This window comes from Cryptomeria japonica, chromosome 3 (assembly GCF_030272615.1).
Source record: "Cryptomeria japonica chromosome 3, Sugi_1.0, whole genome shotgun sequence".
In the NCBI taxonomy this organism is placed as follows: Eukaryota; Viridiplantae; Streptophyta; class Pinopsida; order Cupressales; family Cupressaceae; genus Cryptomeria; species Cryptomeria japonica.
The window spans coordinates 116542613-116564097 of NC_081407.1; the positions used below are offsets into that span (position 1 = coordinate 116542613).

At 30.8% G+C, this 21485-nt stretch overlaps 1 protein-coding gene across 1 annotated transcript in view; it reads left to right on the top strand.

Annotated features, from left to right (window-relative positions):
• Positions 1-1056, top strand: part of LOC131064908 (transcription factor FER-LIKE IRON DEFICIENCY-INDUCED TRANSCRIPTION FACTOR) — a 79430-nt gene extending 78374 nt beyond the window's left edge. Inside the window, exon 4 of the mRNA XM_057999234.2 lies at positions 910-1056. Coding sequence (XP_057855217.2) covers positions 910-1005 — 96 coding nt within the window. The 3' untranslated portion in view covers positions 1006-1056. The remainder of the gene's footprint in view (positions 1-909) is intronic.
• The last annotated feature ends 20429 nt before the right edge of the window (positions 1057-21485 follow it).

The window sequence follows — 21485 nt, forward strand, 5'->3', positions numbered from 1 at the left end:
CAACACAGAGTTAGTCTCCAAGAGAGAAATGCAAATGCTACAAAAGAAAAATAGCATTAGAATGGCTTTGATACCAAAATCTATGCTTGCACTAGAATGGCTTTGATACCATGTTAGAATTTGATGAATAACCTAGAGCAACTAGTGCAAACGAATAGAAATAAAATTATGAACATAAATGATACAAGATCAAAATAACAACACAGAGTTAGTCTCCAAGAGAGAAATACAAATGCTACAAAAGAAAAATAGCATTAGAAGAATACAAGAGCATAATACTATAGAATGAAATTATAATGCAATAGAACGAAATACAAAGACTACCTAGGAGTGAGTATATATAGGAAATGAGAGATGAAAAATGTGGTAATTACGACCAATGAGAAGAGACCACCACAATAGCCTAAAAAAGACAAATGTAACTCCCATGAAAGATGCTAACACCTTGCACCCACTCACACTAATACTCTATTATTCCTAACAAACCTTTATTAAAAGTGTAGGAAAAAACCTAGAAATAGGAAAAATAAATAGCCAACTAGGAAATAAAAGCCTAGACTAACAATTTTTTAAGGGATTCCAAATTTGAGACATAAATATTAACGCTTTTTCTATCTATAGATTATTTTTTTAGTTTTTGTTCAAAAATAATTTTATTATTTATCCCATTATAGTCTTGAACTCACCCAATTTGAATACAAATTATAATAATATTTGATTATCATTTTAATTTACTATTTTTTTTAACAATATTTAATTTTAAATTTTAGCTAAAACATTGTTAAGTGCATGAAGTTAGAAAAATATATGTTGAATGTCTTATACAATAGTTTATATTTTTTATATTATATTTTTATTGGATTGTATTTATCATAATTTTATTGTAAATAATTTGTGAAACTCATGCAGGTGAGGAATCAAGATGACATTCAAAGAGTTGAAGTGTTACAAACAAATATATTAGAAGCACTCATTCAACAAGAATTTTCAATAGTATCAAAATAATTTTTCTCTTATATTTTAAGAAATATATTCTTTTGATTATTTGCATTAAAAAAATTATTTAATTTTTATTGTATAATTTATTTATTGAAGTAATATTTTGTATAAATGTACAATATAATATAAAATAGAACTCATATTTTTATATACTTGTTTTTTATGAAATAAAATATTTATTGCGAATACGATTTTTTCTTTTATATAAGATATTTTTTTAATGACTCTTTAGTGTAAATGCTACTTAATAAGGTCTTCATGTTTTAGTTTAATATTTTGATATTTTTACTGACAAATCAACTATGAAATAATATTTTAATCACTTTACTCTCCTTTATCAATATAGGTATGTTTAATCATTCAAATCAATAATAAATTAAATGTCGATATAAGATTAGTAATAGTATATATATATATATATATATATATATATATATATATATATATATATATATATATATATGTTTATGTGATTTAGTTTTTTGGTAAATTATTTGATTTGAATATTGAAATGGATAATTTTAATATAATTTTTTTGTTGATCTATACTTTAGAGTTTATAGCAAACAAATATGACTACTTTTATGAACTAGGTCATGTCGTGCAATTTATTCCTAGATTCATGTGATTTAGTCTAATTATTGCATCCCACTCTTCCTCTAGTACAGGCTCTATAAAAGAACAACCTTCAATTTTATGCATGTTTTAGAGTGGGTCATGTCAAGACAAGTGATAGATCTTGCCTCAAGACTTATGAGGGATCCTTGGTTTATCTTGATGAAATTTAATCCTCTAAAGAAGAATAAAGATTCACAACCACATCTATTGCATGTGTCACACAATGACCCCCATGATTACCTTAGAAAAAAGTTTACTCCCTTTTCTGATTTTCAAGTTCTGAGTTAGAAGATGTTCTATTTTGTGGGTTTGAGTCCAATTCATAAAATTTACTTGTCCAATATCTCGTCCTTGTCTCAAGGTAAAAGTTTGATATCATTCTTAAGTTTTTGGAATTGATTCCAAATGTTGAAAAATTGAGCCTCAAGGGTCAAATTTGAGTATATTTGTTCATGGTGGAGTGAAGGATTTTTCAAGTAAATATGATTTTCTTTTTTTTGCAAATTGTATCTCAATCCATTCCTCTTGTTGAAATGCACTATGAAATTTATCCTTAAATTTGTAAACTTGTAAATCACATTTCAAATTATGGCTTTCACCTTCTTGGGAAAATTTCGTACTTCTTTTTATAGATGAGCAAAGTTGCATCAAAACTCCATTTCTCTACAAAGAGTAACTAAGAAGATGTTTGGACCTTTTGTGTAAATATTCAATTTTTATAAATTACATTATAGGTTCTATTTTTTGTCAAAATTTTATAGTGGAACTTTAAAGGAGAACTATACATTTGTAAATTCAACTAACATCTTTAATGCCTTACCAAGGTTGTATTTTGAAATTCCATAGATTTATAATTTATTGTGAAAGTGCATTATAATTTAACTCTACCTTGTCACTTAGCATTTAATGCATTATTTTTGCATGTGTAATTTTTTAGATTGCATCATCTTCTTATTTTCATTCATTTGTTGTTGCAATTAAATGCTCTACTAATTTATATCTTGCAAATGTTGATAACCCCTTTCCCACACTTTAATTTTTGTAGTAATTGAATTGCATATGGTCGTCACACCCTTAAGTTTCTAGAAAATGAAGTTTTTTTATTTTTATCAAAGTTGAGCTATACATTTTGTGATTTTTTGGCTCAATTCATAGCAAGTCATGGCCAATCTTCTTGCTCCAAGTATGTTCAAGAATCTATGTGATCAATCTCTTTCTAGTTCCATATTGCAAAGAAAACTTGGTGAGTGTTGGTTAAATAATCTAATTAGTTTATGAAACCATCTTTTTTATTTTATCGAAATTAATTATTATTTCCCCCATTTACACTTATATTGGTAGTGTTTACCACAATATCAGCACAACCAACAACATGAAATTCAAGGACAAGTTACCTCTCTTGAAAAGTGATTAGGATAATTTCAAGGTTTCTTGTAAGCTTGGTATTAGCCATACACGATATTTTAATTGGGTTATGTGGTAGTTTGTCCAATGGGAATTTTTTGTTAATCCTTGAAGTTTAACTTGAATTAAGTATCAACTCTCTTGGATGATGACTAAGTTGATTAAAATTTAGATTTTTCAATGTCATAACATCAACAATAATAGATATGAAAATGAAACACATTCTAATACAAAGGCCTAAACTAACATGGATTACAAAATCAATATCAAAAGAGACGAGGGATGTGAGAGATAAAATAAAATTTACTCTAATTGGAAAATGATAATCAACACATTCACTTTTCTATATTACTCTGTTTAAAACTGAAACCTATTTTCAAGCCTAGATCTGCACAAAAGGGGAGAAAAATGGTTTTGGACCGTATAGGGGCTTTCCTCGGTCAAACCCTAGGTTGGAATCAACCCTACAATAATGCTAATAAAGAAATAGAAATATGAAATGCAAAGCTTGAATATAAATGCTTAATTGAGATGATTATATACTTTTAGTTGATGATGCAATGTTGTTAGGATAAGTCTTCCACGTGTTAATGCAATAACGTGATAAGTAATCATAAAATACATCATGCATTCATCATGAAAACATAATAGATGTCTTCTTGTAGCTTTCTACTCCTTGAACTCAAATTTGGTCTTGAATCATATTAATTACTCTTGGAATGGAAGTTGTAATTCTATAAGAATAAAATAATGAAATAAATTAGGAGTGATGTCTTATATATAGGGGTCGCAAAGTAAAATAAAATTTTGGCTGACTTAAAATAATAATTTTCCGACTTCAAGGATACATTTGGAAATACCAAGGCCGTCATATAATCCTCTTGAAAATTTAGCCAAAAAGCATCAAACTATGGGTCTAAGCCCCATGTTTCCCACAAAATAGGCCTAAATTTTTAGGGTCACGAGCTAATAAGGTCCTCATACCAAAATTATATTTTATATGAAAAATGATAATATTTAAGTGAGGGAAAAAGTGCATTGAACTTTAAAATGAGGTAGGTCCCATACAAGCTTAAATTGAAATAAGATAAAGGACACACTTAAAATAAGGACCCAATTAAGAAAGTATTGATGCAAAAAAAGTAATATATAGGACTCATAATATTAAATTAAATATTAATTTAATGGTTGAAAAGGTTCTATAATGCATTGAGGAATGATAAATACTAAAATGACTGCTAGGAGAATGTGAAATTGAAGTTATTAATTAAAGGAGTACAATTTACAACACTATAGAGAGAAATGCTAGAGTAAATATTTTAGTACAAAACTTTTATATATATGGGCTATTATTAAAGTAAAATGAGAAATATTCACAGTTTAAAACATGCTATGTGTTATTGATCTTAAACATGTACTCTTGTGAGTTATATCCTTATACATTACCATGACCATTTTCATCATGGGGAATTAAATTCATTGATAATATTACATTGACATCTTCAAAGGGATCTATGTTTATAGATTATTTCATCACTTGGGTTGAAGAAGCACCATTATAATTTACACACTTACAACCAAAATCAATAATTTCATTATGAGTAATATCACTTTTAAAATTTGGTTTGTTGTCATTCCTCACAATTAATAAATAAAATTTTAAAAGTATGCAAATAAAGTATTATATTTTGGTTTCATAATTATTAAATTTTCTTAATGGCATACTATACACAAGGTAATGAACAAGCTAAAACAACAAGAACACATTTTAATACGGAAGACAATTGACAAATATGGTACTATTTTGCTTACACTATAGTCTGCTCATAATGTAGAATTCTCTTTTTAGATATTATTGATGATTATACATAAAAGTAACATGATTGTTTTCTCAAGCTCAAAAGTAAAGCAATTTAGTTATATATTTTGTTAGGAAGGCCTTGGGAATATGATAGGAAAGTAATGCATGATAGTTATTCTAATACATACACAATAACTAAGGATGGAGTAAGACCAAAATTAAAACCTTTGAAAGAGGATTTAGTTCAATTTTGTGGTAATGCAAGAGTTTGTTTAGTTGATGCAAGGAAATTATTAGTAGGTATGTAGCATGAGAAAAATTATTTTGCTTTGATTCATACAACTAACTATGAAAATATGGAAGATGTTCCTATGGAGATTGCAAATTTGTTGCAAGAGTTTAAATACATTGTTTAAGATAATGTGCCAGATTGACTCGCAATTAATTTGGTACCGGGAGAAAGTTTTCCAAACAAGGCAGCCCATAGAATGTCTCCTACAGAGAATGAAGAGTTGAATAGGTAAGTTACAAATTTGTTTGAGAAAGGTTTGATTAGAGAGAGTTTGAGTCCTTGTGTGGTACCTGTAGTGTTACCATCATAGAAGAATGAATAATGGAGAATGTGCACCGATTGAAGAGCCATTAAAAAATTACAATCAAATACATATTTTCATTACCAAGCATAGATGACATCATAGATTCTTTGAGTGGAGTTGAGTACTTCACATAAATTGATTTGAAGTGTGGGTACCATCAGTTTACAATCAAAGAAGGAGATGAATGAAATAATGCTTTTAAGAATGATGAAGGTTTGTTTGAATGATTAGAAATCCCTTTTGGACTAACTAATGCACCTAGTACATTTATGAGATTGATGAATGAGGTACTGAAAGAGTTACTAGGAAGATTTGTAACTGTTTATCTTGATGATATTTTGATCTTTAGTAAGACACTAGAAGAACATTTGATGCATGTTAGAATACTTTTTTTAGAAGCTTAGAGATGAGAAGTTTATGATTAACCTCAAGAAGTGCAACTTTCTAAAGATGGAATTGGTATATTTGGGCTTTTTTGTATTAGGAGAAGGCATCAAAGTGGATCAAAAAAGGTGAAACTTATCTTATAATGACCAAAACTTAGAAGTGTAACAAAGGTGAGATCATTTCATGGATTAGAGTTTTTGTAATTTTTTTATTAAAGGTTTCAATAGTATATGTGCAGAACTAACTAAGAACATGAGAGGAGATAAACATTGAACATCCAAAATTGAAGATCAAAGTGTGAAAAATGAACAAGAAGACAATTTGGAGTTGAAGATAACACTTTTACCAACACTAAATTTGAATTTTAGAGAATTACCAGGTCACCAAATGCACTTATTGATGGCAACTTTCAGAGGCTTGAGAGTGAAAATTTGGTTTCTTGCAAAATAATAATATTCATCTCACAAGAATCTATTTAATTCTTGATAAGTAACCTTTTGTTATGAGCATTAATGTCCCTAACATTACATGTAATGACCTTCATTGGTATTGAGGGGCCTTGCACATGCCCTCCTCGATTTACAATTTGTATCCAATATGGCTTTGAGGCTTTCCTTTATTTCTTCTTATGTCCTTTTTTCTCTTTGGTTTTCTACCTCTTTGTTCAAGCATGGTTAACTCCATTTTCTTCTCAAATAAGTCTATTTGAGATATTGATAAAGGTTTATGATATTCAAATAAGGGAGGTTCATTCATAACCTCATCCATAATTTCATGAACAAGTTGAGCTTCCACTTTTTCCATAACTAAATCTACTACCTTTGATTCTTTTCTTTGAAGAAACAACTACTGAACACACTCAGATGTTGAGAGGGGGGAGGGTGAATTAGCTTAAATCAAATTTTAACTGTTTATTAACTCTAGAACTTCTAATTCAGATGTATAGAAATAAAGAATGAAACACAACATCTATAACAAAAGAACAACAAGATTTTTATGTGGAAAACTGAAAGAGGGAAAAACCATGGTGAGGATTATATCACAATATATGAAACAATTTTTTTAAAATTTTGTTTTTAGGCTCATTGCCAACGAAGCTCACTTCTCCTTGAATGGACTTGCAGGATAAGGCACACTACCCTAGGGAAAGATACAATACTTGTGGTCTAAAGATCACGTATCCAAAGCAACATACAATGAGATTACAACAATATATAAATGGTGAATTATTGAAGAGAAAGCATCAGACAAATTCTAATAGTGTAGTCCTCTTTGTAGCCCAAAATATTTTGCCATACAGTTTCAATACACTTCATAATCATTTGTGATTTCATTGATATTCTACAAATCACAATCCTTAACATCAACTATTACCTATTCACAAATGATTTGTACTTCCTTATATATCCTCTACATCATCATAAATATCACTTATGTTGGCTCAATTAGGATATAACAAATAAAAAATGTGACCTAGAATAGGTTGGCTCCAAACATATACATTGATCAAAAAATTAGGTTGTGGATCAATCTACCACATATTTGAACACTAATGAAATAGGTCTAGATCAATCGTAGTTGAAGGAACATACCACATCAGCTAAATAGGAAAACCACTATCAAGATCGCTTATTGTTAACGTGTTTACCATGATAGAGAGACTCAAAATATCATGCAAACCAAGAACAAGGAGTTGAAGACCATATGAAACCTTCCTAAAACATCTCTTGAAGGGATCAATCATTTAGTGCAGAGGAACAAATCATCACTGAACAACTGCATGAATTCATCACGAAGAATATTGTGCACTGAAGCACCAACCCTAAAATTCTTATTGTTGATCCAATATATTATCTTCAACCTCTTCCCAAAACCACAAGGTCGTACTAAACATCATGGTAGAATGCAGAGCATTATAATGACCCAATTGAAGAACCTTGCACTGATAGACAATAAACCATAGATCCAACACTTATAACTTTCTTTGTACAAATAGATGCAACCTATAAATGGGTAGAATGATACCTGACATGTTACCTAGCTTGATTCCAAGATCACACACCCAAATCATGCAAGGTGGAAGAATGTAGAGAAAAACACCAACAAATGATAATAGGAAACCAAACTATTCTATACTTAGACAAATTTCCTTAGGAAACTAATCAAAGTACTCAACTCAAACACCATAGTACTAATACTCAGTGTAATAACCCATTTAACTTAATCCAAAAACTCATCTATTTTTTTAATTTTTTTTTAATATATAAAAATATTGATTTCTTATTCTTACTTATTCTTATTTATTTTTGATTCAATCACATGCTCAGGTACATCTATCCAAACGAGATAGGCATCCATCCAACCAAGATGGGCATCTAACCATACGGGTTAGGCATCTATCCATACGGGACTAGGCATCTAACCATACGGGTTAGGCATCTAACCATATAGGTTAGGCATCTGTCGATACGGGACAAGAGGTTTCATCTATCCAATCCGGGATAGGCATCTATTCATAAGAATAGGATATGCTCTGGCCAGAGACTTTAGACTCATTGGGACCATCTAGGTCCTAAGCCACTCTCTAAAGACTACACTCCCCTACTAGGAGTGCACCGAGGTCACTGTCCTTAAGAGTATTAAAATAATTATATAAACAAGCTTGAGTTCCACCTTGGAATTCAGCCTAAAGCCTCGGGAAGTCAAGCGAATCCATACGAGATTCCTTTTGAGTATGCATTGAATTGATTTTAACCTTTCAATTATTATTTGCACCATTTGATTTAAAAGATCAAGGAGCTTCAAGAACCAACTACTCACCCATAACCAAATCCTAACCCCCATCCCCGAACGCCTGAGTACAAGGGACAACTTCATCCCTAGACTGCCTTCATACCCATTTCAACACGAGATCAAGGCGTAAAGTATGTAGTTCTAGTTTCTAACTATGGTTTAATGTAAGCTGTTTGGTGGGTACGCAACCCTTTCTAGGGTCAATGTCCCAGACAGTTTCTCTGTGGTTGCTACCCACGATGGTAGCTCTATAGCAAAAAGGCTCAATGTGACCTCATGCTTGTGGCCTAAAACAACTAGGTCCTAATTTCTATTAAATACGTCACCCTTAATCCATTATCATACTTTGAAAAATCATCAAGATAGATAAATTCCAAATTATCACACACCCCCAAACCCTAATGGGGGTTTCTAAGGTTTAATTGAACGGATGTAAATTAATTTAAAAATTAAACTTTTTAGATTATCGATCCAAGGGGGATTACCCGCCCCTTGGATTTTAACTTCCAAATGACCCTTAATTTTCCCTGGCGATTTAGAGGGATGATGCCACAGACGTCGTTATTGCAGCTTTATTAGGCGTTATGTGCAGTAGTTCAACACGACCGCATTACCCGTAAGTGTGACCCAGAGGCACCATAGATACTGAACGCCGCTAATTTTTGGTTTCAACTCCTCTTGTTTAGTTATCTAACTAGGAATTTAACTTTGAATTCATGAATCCTAAAAGAAGCAATATACCAATACAATTATAAAAAAAGAAACTATTTTATACAAGGAATTACCAATTGAATTTAAAAACTAAACTATGAATTTTACTTAATTGAAAGGAACATAAAAAAATCGACTACTTGGAATAGTATTTTCTCCGAAGGAAAGTTATGATAATTAAAAATTTGAAAACTTAAACTAAATACATGAAATTACTAATTGCTTGGAAACCATGATACTTTCAAAGATAACTTATGAAAATGATTTGAATTACTTACAAGATATAATTGTTTTGGACAAACCATTACACAATAAGTATGAATCCTAGTACTGATTTGCTTGAAAGAAAATCAAATGATTGAATAGCAAGAATTTGGAAATGAATTTTAACACTTGTTTGAAGTGAAAAGTACTTAACAATAATCCCAACTAATTCTTCCACATGAAGTAATACAAATTTCATCTACAAATGATAACACTACTTTAAATGTGAATCCTAATACTTGAAAGGTACTAAATTGCTTGAAATAGAATTTAAATTATCAAATAATTATATTTTGGAAATGAATTTAATACTCACTTGTTGAAGGGAAAAGGAAACAACTATTCAACAATAAGCTTCAAACTAACCACATTATTCTTAGTTACTAATTGTTTGAAAAAGAGATTAGACAAGAGTGTAAACACTTGCTAGTTAACCAAGTAAATAGTACTAAGTCTCCTAATAAAACAATTCTAATCAATAAACTTCTAGTTGCTTTTAAACTAATACCTTTGCAAGATTATAAAGTGATAACTAATTACTCCTTCCACTTGAAGTAATGTTAACTTTATCGTTGGATATATTCTAAAAATAATAACTTTATCAATTTCATATACTTCAAAGGGAGCTAATGTTTGCTCCTTAAATTACCCTCAATTAGAATTGTTATTAAATTTTCTAAGTGATCACGAAATAGGTTTCTTGAAACTCATTTGCTAAAACAATTTTGGTTTTGAATAAACTCTCTTTGCATCCTAATTAATTCTATTACCATATGAATATTTAACTATACAATTTACCTCTAATTTTAGTTTTAATTAAATTTATCCTTACTAATTACTTGTATTATTAAGTGTAACTTTTCCTTTTTACTAGTCTTATGTTTCTTTTAGCTAGAAGGTAAATGATTTTAACTATTAAAAGAAGTGACTATTCGCAATGCCTTGTATACTCATATCTTGGAATCTAATAAAGAAACAAATCAAATAATCAACCTTTCTAATTGAGACAAACTTTTTCTAACATTAACTCATATTGCTGAAATACCTAAAAGGGTTACTATGAATCTAAACACATTTACTTGTTAGGTAAATTCCTTTAACATTTAATGCTTGTACTAATTGAAATATACAAAAGATAGTTTGAAGTCCAAAAATTAAAAATAAATAAATAAAGAACTTAGATATTTGAAATGTATTAAATGCCTTGGGAAAATCTACTTACTACTAGGTACCATTTGAGACTAAATAGAGACACTTGAAGAAAAAAAAACCAGTACTATAGAATAAGTGTATCATTAGTGAAATATCATTTTTCCCTAAGGGATTAATCACCTCTTAAATTTTTCTTTAATAACCAAACTTAACTATACACTAAAGAATAAATCCCTTCTTATAATAGTAGGTTATAAATTAAATTTCAACTATATTGACATAAATAAATTTTAATTACCAAATTCTAATGAATAAATTTTAACTAAATAAACCCCATAAAATAAATTTTAATTGTAAATCCTAATTGTATTTTACTTCTAATAAAGCCAAAATCCATTCATTCAGCAATTAATAAATTATAATTTAATTCACTCAACTTGAATCAATGCAAATTAATTTAACATTAACAAGATGTTATTTATAATCAATTAGTACCAATTTTAAGACAACATATACCAATATTATTTTATATCCTAAACTTATTATAGTCAACTATATATTGTTGGTATTTTGGTATGGTTTTGTCATTGATCTCAACACCTACTAAAAGCACTTTGGAGATCCAGCAAACATTCACCAGCAAGCAAGTAACTATTGCACAGTTACTGGTATATGGTACACCAGCAGGATATAATGATCACCGACACTTGGAATGGCATGAAAGACACTTGGTAATGTCGAAAACATCGTGTGGACATCTTATCTTGAAGATTTGATCATTGGTATATTCATATTTTCATATTTGCTTTTACCAGCAAATAGGTCCAGGGTTATCCAGGGTTACACCGATAGGCTTATCTTTTCCAGATCAGTATGGCACGCTATGGAGATGATTAATTAATGTTGTAAATGCATTAAGCTGACATGTTCAATTGGTTATTGCATTGAATATTATATTGATTGTAAAATGTTTTATTGTAATATCTTGTAGAGTTGACCTACTATAATTGGTCCTAGGTTATGGTATAAATGTAAGATATTAATTGTAAGATCAAGTGTGGAATGCGAAAAAGGTATATTGTGAAGGGATATGCGAGAATTAGCAGAGCTATACACGAAGACATCATTTGAAGGTGAAGCTAGGTTTTTGTGAAGGCGTATTTGCATTACATCGGTACTGAATCCAGCATATGAAGATGCTATTTTAAGCAGTACATTTTTATTGGATTTAACCATCCAACTATAGTCAGTGTGACTCCTATTTGTGTTTGAGCAGTGAGCTCTAGGCGCTTGGCCTTTATGCATGTGCAGACCCCATTTATGTACACTTACTATCTACAGTAGTATCATCTGATTGTGGGTAGGGTTTCCCACCGTGGTTTTTCCCCTTACAGGGTTTCCACGTACAAATATTGGTGTCATGTGTTGTGGATGATTTTACGTTTTTGATTTCATGCATTAATCTTTACCAGTATTGTATTTATCTGTTAAATCTGTCTACCGGTATAACAGACTGTCTCACCGGTATTAAAGCAGTAAATGATTAAGTTGTTTTTGGTTTAAATTTTTAGATAACTGATTCACACCCCCCCCTCTTAGTTGTCTCCGGGACCTAACAATTGGTATCAGAGCGAAGTCCTCTTTTACAGAAGTTTAACAACTTGAGGAGATCCAATGCCTACTAACTATTTCAGGAAGGACAGTCCTAAACTTGATGGAACCAATTATGGGATATGGAAGATCATAATGGAGACACATCTGAATTGCATTGGAAAGGACATTTGGGATGTTACAAAGAATGGTTATATTGCTCCTACTCAAAGTCAGCCTAATCCACCCAACTTGACAAAAGATGAAGAAAATGATTACAAAGCAAGAGAAGCACTTTTAAGCGCATTATCAGATCAGCAAATCATGGGACTATCAGATAGATCTACTGCTAAAGCTATTTGGGATCATTTGGAAACACTGAATGAATGAGATTCCATAGTCAAAACTGCAAAACTTGAAAGCTTTTGAGTCAGGTATGAACATCTGAAAATGGAAGAAGATGAAAGAATTTCTGCTTTTATGGAAAGAGTAAATGAAATTGTTTTGGGTATTAAATGTTGTGGAGGAACCTTAAGTGAAGATGAAATTGTTTCAAAAGTTTTAAGAGGATTGCCACGAGCATACAAAATGAAGGTTACTGCAATAAATGAATTAAGAACAATGCCTAATACATCAGTAACTAGGGATACATTGATTGGAAAACTTTCAGCCTTTGAAATTGAGGAATTTGGTCTTGTTGCTACTATAAAGATAGATTTAGCTTTCAAAGCATCAACATCATCCGCATCATCATCTAACAAATCTGATTGGAAAGCCCTTTATGCAAGAGAACTTGAAGAAAGTAGGAAAGAACTTGAAGAACTTGAAGCACTATTTGCAAGAAAAATGCCTAAAGGTCCAGTTGGAAGTAAGTATGAAGGTAAAGCACCTTTTAAATATTTTAACTGCAATAAGATTGGTCATATGGCTTCAAGATGCCCTAATAGACATGCTAGACTAAGAGAAGAAGCTAGAAGGACATACAAACCTAACCCTGAATATCAGAGATTTAGATTCAAGAAAATAAGGACAAATCTTGTTATGTAGCTGATGAAGGAGTGATTGATGATTCTAATGAAGATCTGGCAGACAATGGATGGGGTTTTTGTTGCTATAACAGAAGATCCACCGGCACTTGCAATGCAACCGGTAGAACAGGCCTTGGCAGCTAAAATTGAGGTAAAAGATGAATGGATAATTGATTCTGGATGCTCACATCATATGACATGTGACAAAGGAAAATTCTTGAACTTTCAAGAATACAATGGCGGTTTAGTAAGATTTGGAGATGACAAAGCTTGTTAGATTAGAGGTTAGGGTTCAATATCTCTTGATGGTAAGCATAACACTGATAATGTCTACTGTGTTGAAGGTTTAAAACATAATCTTTTGAGTGTTGGTCAATTAGTTGAGAAAGGATTTCAGTTACAATTTAAGAATGGAAAATGCAAAATCATGAATAGAACTGGTTTAGAAATTGCAACTGGTAACCAGACTAGGGGTAATATCTTTCATTTGAATAATAGTGAAAAGACATGTTTAATTGCACATATAGTTGAAAGTTGGTTATGGCATAAGAGACTCTGTCATGTAAACTTTGATTGCATGGTAAAGATTAGTACTACTAAGGCAGTTAGAGATTTACCTAAAATTGTCAAACCTCAGAACACAATTTGTAAGGAATGTCAATTCGAAAAACAAGCTAGAGCTAGTTTCAGAAGTATTCCTGAAAAATCAAATAATGCTCTTGATTTAATTCACACTGATTTATGTGGTCCAGCTAGAACTAAAAGCCTACAAGGTGATAGATATTTCATGCTAATCATTGATGACTATTCTAGAATGTGTTGGGTTACTTTTCTCAGAGAAAAATCAGAAGCACTTAGAAAGTTCAAACTGTTCAAAGCAATGGTTGAAAATGAAACCCGTAAGAAAATAAAATGTTTAAGGTCAGATCAAGGAGGAGAATTTACATCTAAGGAGTTTAATGCATTATGTGAAGTGAATGGAATTAGAAGACAGCTATCAGCATCTTGGACACCACAGCAAAGTGGAGTTGTTGAAAGGAAACACAGAACCATCTTGGATGTAGCTAGAAGTATGTTATCTGAAGCAAACTTGCCACATGTATATTGGAGAGAAGCAGTAAGCATATCAGTCTATACATTTAACAAAGTTCACATCAAAGGTGAAACCAGTAAGACCCCTCATGAACTATGGTTTGGTATTACTCGCACTCTTAAGTATTTCAGAATATTTGGAAGTAAATGTTATATTAGAAGAGATGAGTACATTGGAAAATTTGATCCTAGAAGTGATGAAGGAATATTTTTAGGTCATTCATCTAAGAGTAAAGCATATAAATGTTTTAACAAGAGATTGCAGAAAATTGTTGAGAGTATAAATGTAAAGATTGATGAACAATTCAGAGGAACTTCAAGGTACATAGATTCTGAACCAGCAACAAAAATTCTAATAAATGAACCTACACTGAATCCACCAGTACAGAGTGAAGATCCAGTTACACCGGTATCATCTGAAAATTCCACTATGACTGAAGAACAACAACAAAGAAAGACACCCCGGTATGTAAGACTAAATCATTTTGAAGATCAGATAATTGGAAACAAACATAAAGGAGTTATGACTAGAGGAAGATTGACAAATGAAGAGGTATGTCTTATTTCTCAAATTGAACCATCATCAATTAATGAGGCATGTGAAGATAAGCATTGGACTAAAGCTATGGAAGAAGAATTACAACAAATTGAGAAAAACAACACTTGGACATTAGTTCCCCAGCCTAAAGGTAAAAATGTAATTGGAACCAAATGGGTATTCAAGAACAAACTTAATGAAGATGGTAAGATTATCATAAATAAAGCAAGACTAGTATGTAAGGGATATTCTTAGAAAGAAGGAATTGACTATAATGAAACCTTTGCACTGGTAGCTAGAATTGAGGCAGTTAGATTATTTTTGGCTTTTGTAGCACATAAGAACTACAAAGTATATCAGATGTATATTAAATGTGCATTTTTGAATGGAGATCTTGAAGAAGAAGTTTACATTGAACAACCTGATGGATTTTCTTTGACAGATGACAAAGATATGGTTTGCATGCTAAAGAAAGCTTTATATGGATTGAAGCAAGCTCCAAGAGATTGGTATACAAGATTGGATAAGTATCTTTTGAAGATTGGTTTTTCTAAAGGTAATGCTGACAGTAACTTATACTATAAAATGACTAATCATGACATCTTGGCTATTTAAGTTTTTGTTGATGATATAGTATTTGGAGGAGAAGATGGATTGTGTAAAGACTTTTCTATCAAAATGTAGCAAGAATTTGAAATGTGTATGATTGGTGAAGTAAGATTCTTTTTAGGATTGCAGATTTCACAGACTGAAAAAGGTATATTTTTGAGTCAATCAAAATACTTAAAAGAGTTGCTTAAGAAATTTGGAATGGAGAACTCTAAACCGGTAAGCGCACCTATGACAACAAATGACAAATTATCACAAAGGGATGAATCTACACCTATGAATCCAACTAGGTACAAATCTATGACATGAGGTTTACTGTATTTGACACAACCCAAACCTGACATTATGAATGCAGTATGTATTGTTTCAAGATTTCAAAGTAATCTTAGAGAAAATCATGAATCAACAGTAAAAAGAATTTTCCGGTACTTACAAGGCAGCCCAAATCTTGGATTATGGTATCCTAGAGATGAAAATTTTGATCTATGTGCATACACAGATGCAAATTGGTTAAGGGACATTGATGATAGAAAAAGCACCACCGGAGGAGCATTTTTTCTTGGAAATAAATTAGTTTCTTGGTTGAGTAAGAAACAGAGTTGTACATCTTTATCAATAGCAGAATCAGAATATGTTGTAGCAGCAACTAACTATACATAGGTACTTTGGCTCAAACAAATGTTGAAAGATTTGAAGGTAAAATGCAAGGAACCTATAACTATCTATTGTGACAACATTGCAACAATCGATATATCAAAAAATCCGGTATTACATTCTAAAAAAAAACATGTTTCTATTAAACTGAATTTTCTAAGGCAAAAAGTTGAAGCAAAAGAAATACAACTGGTTTATGTGAATACTAAAGAACAACTTGCAGATATTTTCACTAAACCTTTGCCTAAGGAGACTTTTGAGTATCTCAGAGAACAGCTTGGGGTCATACCCCCACCGGTAGACACTTAGAGAGTTGATGTCTGTCATCAACTGACAGAATTAACATAGATATATTCTTACTCCGGCTTTGATGAGGAAGCTACTTCTCAGGGGGAGTAGTTGGTATAGTAAAATTGTTTGGTATTTTGTATGAAACAATTAGTATGTTGCAACTTTGGCATTTGATGTCAAAGGGGGAGAGATATCTATGGAAAAACACATTATCTTGGTATAGAAAAACTTTGGAAATCACATATTGCTCCCAGGGGGAGAGATTGTTATTTAGGAGAGACTTTAATTTCTGGTTATGATCTTTTTGGAGATTGTTGGTTTTTGGTACTTGGGATTTCTGTTTTGGCACTTTGATGGTTTTTCCATCTTGTGTTGCCATCAATGCCAAAGGGGGAGATTGTTGGTATTTTGGTATGGTTTTGTCATTGATGTCAACACCTACTAAAAGCACTTTGGAGATCCAGCAAACATTCACTGGCAAGCAAGTAACTATTGCACAGTTACTGGTATATGGTACACCGACAGGATATAATGATCACCAACACTTGGAATGGCATGAAAGACACTTGGTAGTGTCGAAAACATCGTGTGGACATCTTATCTTGAAGATTTGATCATTGGTATATTCATATTTGCATATTTTCTTTTACCGGCAAATAGGTCCAGGGTTATCCAGGGCTACACTGGCAGGCTTATCTTTTCTAGATCAGCATGGCACGCTATGCAGATGATTAATTAATGTTGTAAATGCATTAAACCGACATGTTCAATCAGTTATTGTATCGAATATTATATTGATTGTAAAATATTTTATTGTAATATCTTGTAGAGCCGACCTACTATAATTGGTCCTAGGTTATGGTATACATGTAAGATCTTAATTGTAAGATCAAGTGTGGAATGCGAAAAAGTTATATTGTGAAGGGATATGCGAGATTTAGCAGAGCTATACACGAAGACATCATTTGAAGGTGAAGCTAGGTTTTTGTGAAGGCATATTTGCATTACACCAGTACTGAATCCAGCATATGAAGATGTTATTTTAAGCAGTACATTTTTATTGGATTTAACCATCCAACTTTAGTCAGTGTGACTCCTATTTGTGTTTGAGCAGTGAGCTCTAGGCGCTTGGCCTTTCTGCATGTACAGACCCCATTTATGTACACTTACTATCTGCAGTAGTATCATCTGATTGTGGGTAAAGTTTCCCACCGTGGTTTTTCCCCTTACAGGGTTTCCACATACAAATATTGGTGTCATGTGTTGTAGATGATTTTATGTTTTTGATTTCATGTATTAATCTTTATTGGTATTGTATTTATCTATTAAATTTGTCCACCGATATAACAAACTGTCTCACCGGTATTAAAGCAGTAATTGATTAAGTTGTTTTTGGTTTAAAGTTTTAGACAATTGATTCACCCCCCCTCTCAGTTGTTCCTGGGACCTAACATATATAATATATCAATTATATTAATAATTTATTAATAACTAAATTAAAAACAAAATTGTAAAAATAACATCTGTTATAACAATTGATATAACATGATTGCGATGCCATAATAACTTTGCATGCCCAAAACTTAATTAACATTATTTCTTAAAAGACTTATATAAGTATATATATATATATATATATATATATATATATATATATATATATATATATATATATATATATAATGTATTTATCTATATATATTGATTTGATCTGAGTTTATAAAAAAATAAATAAACAGAGATAGACTTAGGAATTAAATAATATATTCACTAAAAGATATAATTAATTCACAGAGAACAATAAGTGAAAGAAAACAAGTAAGTAAATAAATAAATTTATCTCTGATGTATTCTGAGCTGGGTAAAAAAAAATTTTAAGTTTCTCAGAGAAGTGATTTTATTCAAGGAGAAAGAAAAACACATGTTCCCAGGTAGATACAAATTTTTCTGAATATATGAACAAGTATATGTTCACAGAAAAATAATTAAATTAATTCACAGAGAGAGTAAAATTTATTTACAGGGAAGGAAAGATTATATTCACAGATGTTTACATAGAGGAACAATTTTATGCTTTATGCTCACAAAAAGAGTAAAACAAGATCTATACACAGATGAATAAATTTATATTCACAGAGAGAATATTTATTCACGGAAAAATATTAAATAAGAGAAGTAATATTTATACACAAGTAATCATATGCTCACATAAATAAGTTTATTCACATGAAAGTAATAAAATAAATAAATTAAAGATTTATACACAGATGATCAACATATAGTCACAGAAAGATAAGTTTATTCACATGGAGATAATTACATATGGAAAATAAGATTTTGTTTTTTTTACAAAGATCTTTTCTAGAGTTTAAAATTCAAGAAAGCAAAAGCAAAGATTTGATTTTTCTTTCTTTTTCTCTAAAACAGATTAAATATATAAAAAGAAATATTCATATGCATTTTTTTGAAAAAGAACTTTTATCTGTGTATTACTTTTTTTTTTATTTTTTTATTTTTATTTATAATGAAAGTAGATTTTCTTTTGATTAATCTTTCTAAACAATTAAGATGAGCACTTTTTTTTATATAAATGAAGATTCCAGAGAGATAAAATCTATATATTAAAAAAAATTCAAATTTTTCAAATGTAAATGAGAGAATGCAAGGGAGGAGAACCTGGATTGTCGAAGCTTGATGTTGAATCTCCAATCTTCCTACTATCCTTCTTAGATCCTTCCTTGTAGCTTCATGAAAAATTCTTCAACCAAACTTAAAATAAGCCTACTATACAAGTGACTACCAAATTCTACTTCTACCAACAAGAACAAGAACTCTAGAAAATTTATTTTCATTCCCAAACTATGAACTCTTTTTTTGAAAGATTTGCATACATTATATAGAAAAGATGCACCAATTCCACTATCAAGATAATTAATTGAAAATGGAGGTTCTTTTTCTAAAATTGGTTTCATGCAAAATTGATTGATCACTTGGTGGAGGAGTTACATGCAAGAATATGCAATTTAAATTTTACCTCTAGAAGCTTCTATTTCCTCCTACGACATGTGCTAAATTAACATATTGAGAAAATAAGAATTTTCAAAATTAATTTCATGCAAAATGATTGTTGTCATAGTGGGGGTTACACTTGACCATGCATTTGAAATTCAAATTTGAATTCTCCCCCAAAAATGCATTTTGTAGCTCCTTTGTCATAAAAATGCCATTAATAGAGTTATTCTTGTCATAGAATAATTTTGTAACTCCCATGTCATATATTTGCTAAATATAATATTTATTCTTTAATATTTTAAATTTTAAATTTCTTTTCTAGAATCTTCTTATTTCTCCTACACCATGTGCTCAATTAGGATATTGAGAAAATAAGCAATTTTCAAATAAATTATGACCTCATGTGTGTGTCACCACTTAAATTCCTTTTTATTTAAAAACTTCAACCTCATTTCAAGTTATCTTTTCTTTCTAACATTACTCATAAAATTAATATTATAATAGCAGCAGAAGTAGTAGTAGTAGTAGTAGTAATAATAATAATAATAATAATAATAATAATAATACTAATACTAATAATAATAATAATAGGCCCAATATGGAAAGCTAATGTACTGAGAGGGGAGGGGTGAATCCGTACTTCAAATCCTCTCTTCAACAATAACTTTACTATTAAACATAAACTGAAAACTGTTGTAACATAATATAATGCTAAAACAAATAGATAACAATCATACATGATTCACTCCATAACACATATATTTTGGTTACGCAGAAACTCCTTGTTAGAGAGAAAAACTGTGGTGGGGATGGCACCCACAACTTCACTACTACAATAATAAAGGTTGCTCGGTTAGAGCTACATGTTTAACTATTTCTAATAGCTTACCCTGTTAGGAGTATCAAGATCTTTAGATCTACCTTGCTAAAGGATTTTACAACACTTATTCTAAATGTTGCACCTAGTTAAAGGCTTTACAATTTATAGACTTTGTTAGAGTCTTTTACCTTGTTAAAGGTTTCTCTTACAACTCAAAATATTACAATCAAAATCTTACAAAATATCTGCATCTTCACATCTGAAATGTTATAGCAGATTCTATGTACTCAAAATGAAATTACCTTGCTTATAGCATACCTCGGTAAATCATAAAATAACTCGGTAAACCTTTCTGTTTACTCTATTCCTTGACTGTTCTCTGAAATTCTTCTTAGTGACCTCTGTGTATCTCTATCAATCGTAACAGTCATAACACTCTGTGCTTTCCCATGATTTTTCTTTTCACATATGTCTTGCTTCACACACATACGCTCATTTGATCCTCAATTCATGCTGTATAAATAGATCTCTTGTGACGGTGATCTTGTTCATGCTTCGATCTTACAAACATGATTCATTAAATGAATAACCATACAAAATTATTTCATTGGATAGATGACCTCAAAATCATATAAAATCTATAAGTGCAATTTCCAATGTGTTAACGGTTTCTTGTTCCTCTATCTTTGTAACAGGTTTCCCATATGTGTCTAGGTTCAATGAATCTGGTAACATGTTTCACTCAGTGTGTATCAACTTAGTATACCGTCTTTGCTACTCGGTAGTCATAGAATGTTACTCGGTAGACAGCTCGGTGTATACTAAACTTGTAACTTGTGACTTCTGCAACCGACTGCTCTGTGCTTGCCGACTGAATATTTTGGTAGTAATAACCAACTAGAGTATATAGAATGACTTTGGACATAAAACTAATGACAACTTAGTAAATAGTAACAATCTCCCCTTTTGACATTAGTTTGGAAATGTTTGACAAAACTTCTTTCAAAGTCATAACCAAAAATCTATATACTTGCAAAATTGATTACACTGACAGTATATACAATTGTCAATAAACTAGTATACTCAGATATACTCCCTTATCAATAGATTGTACATAACTCTGATT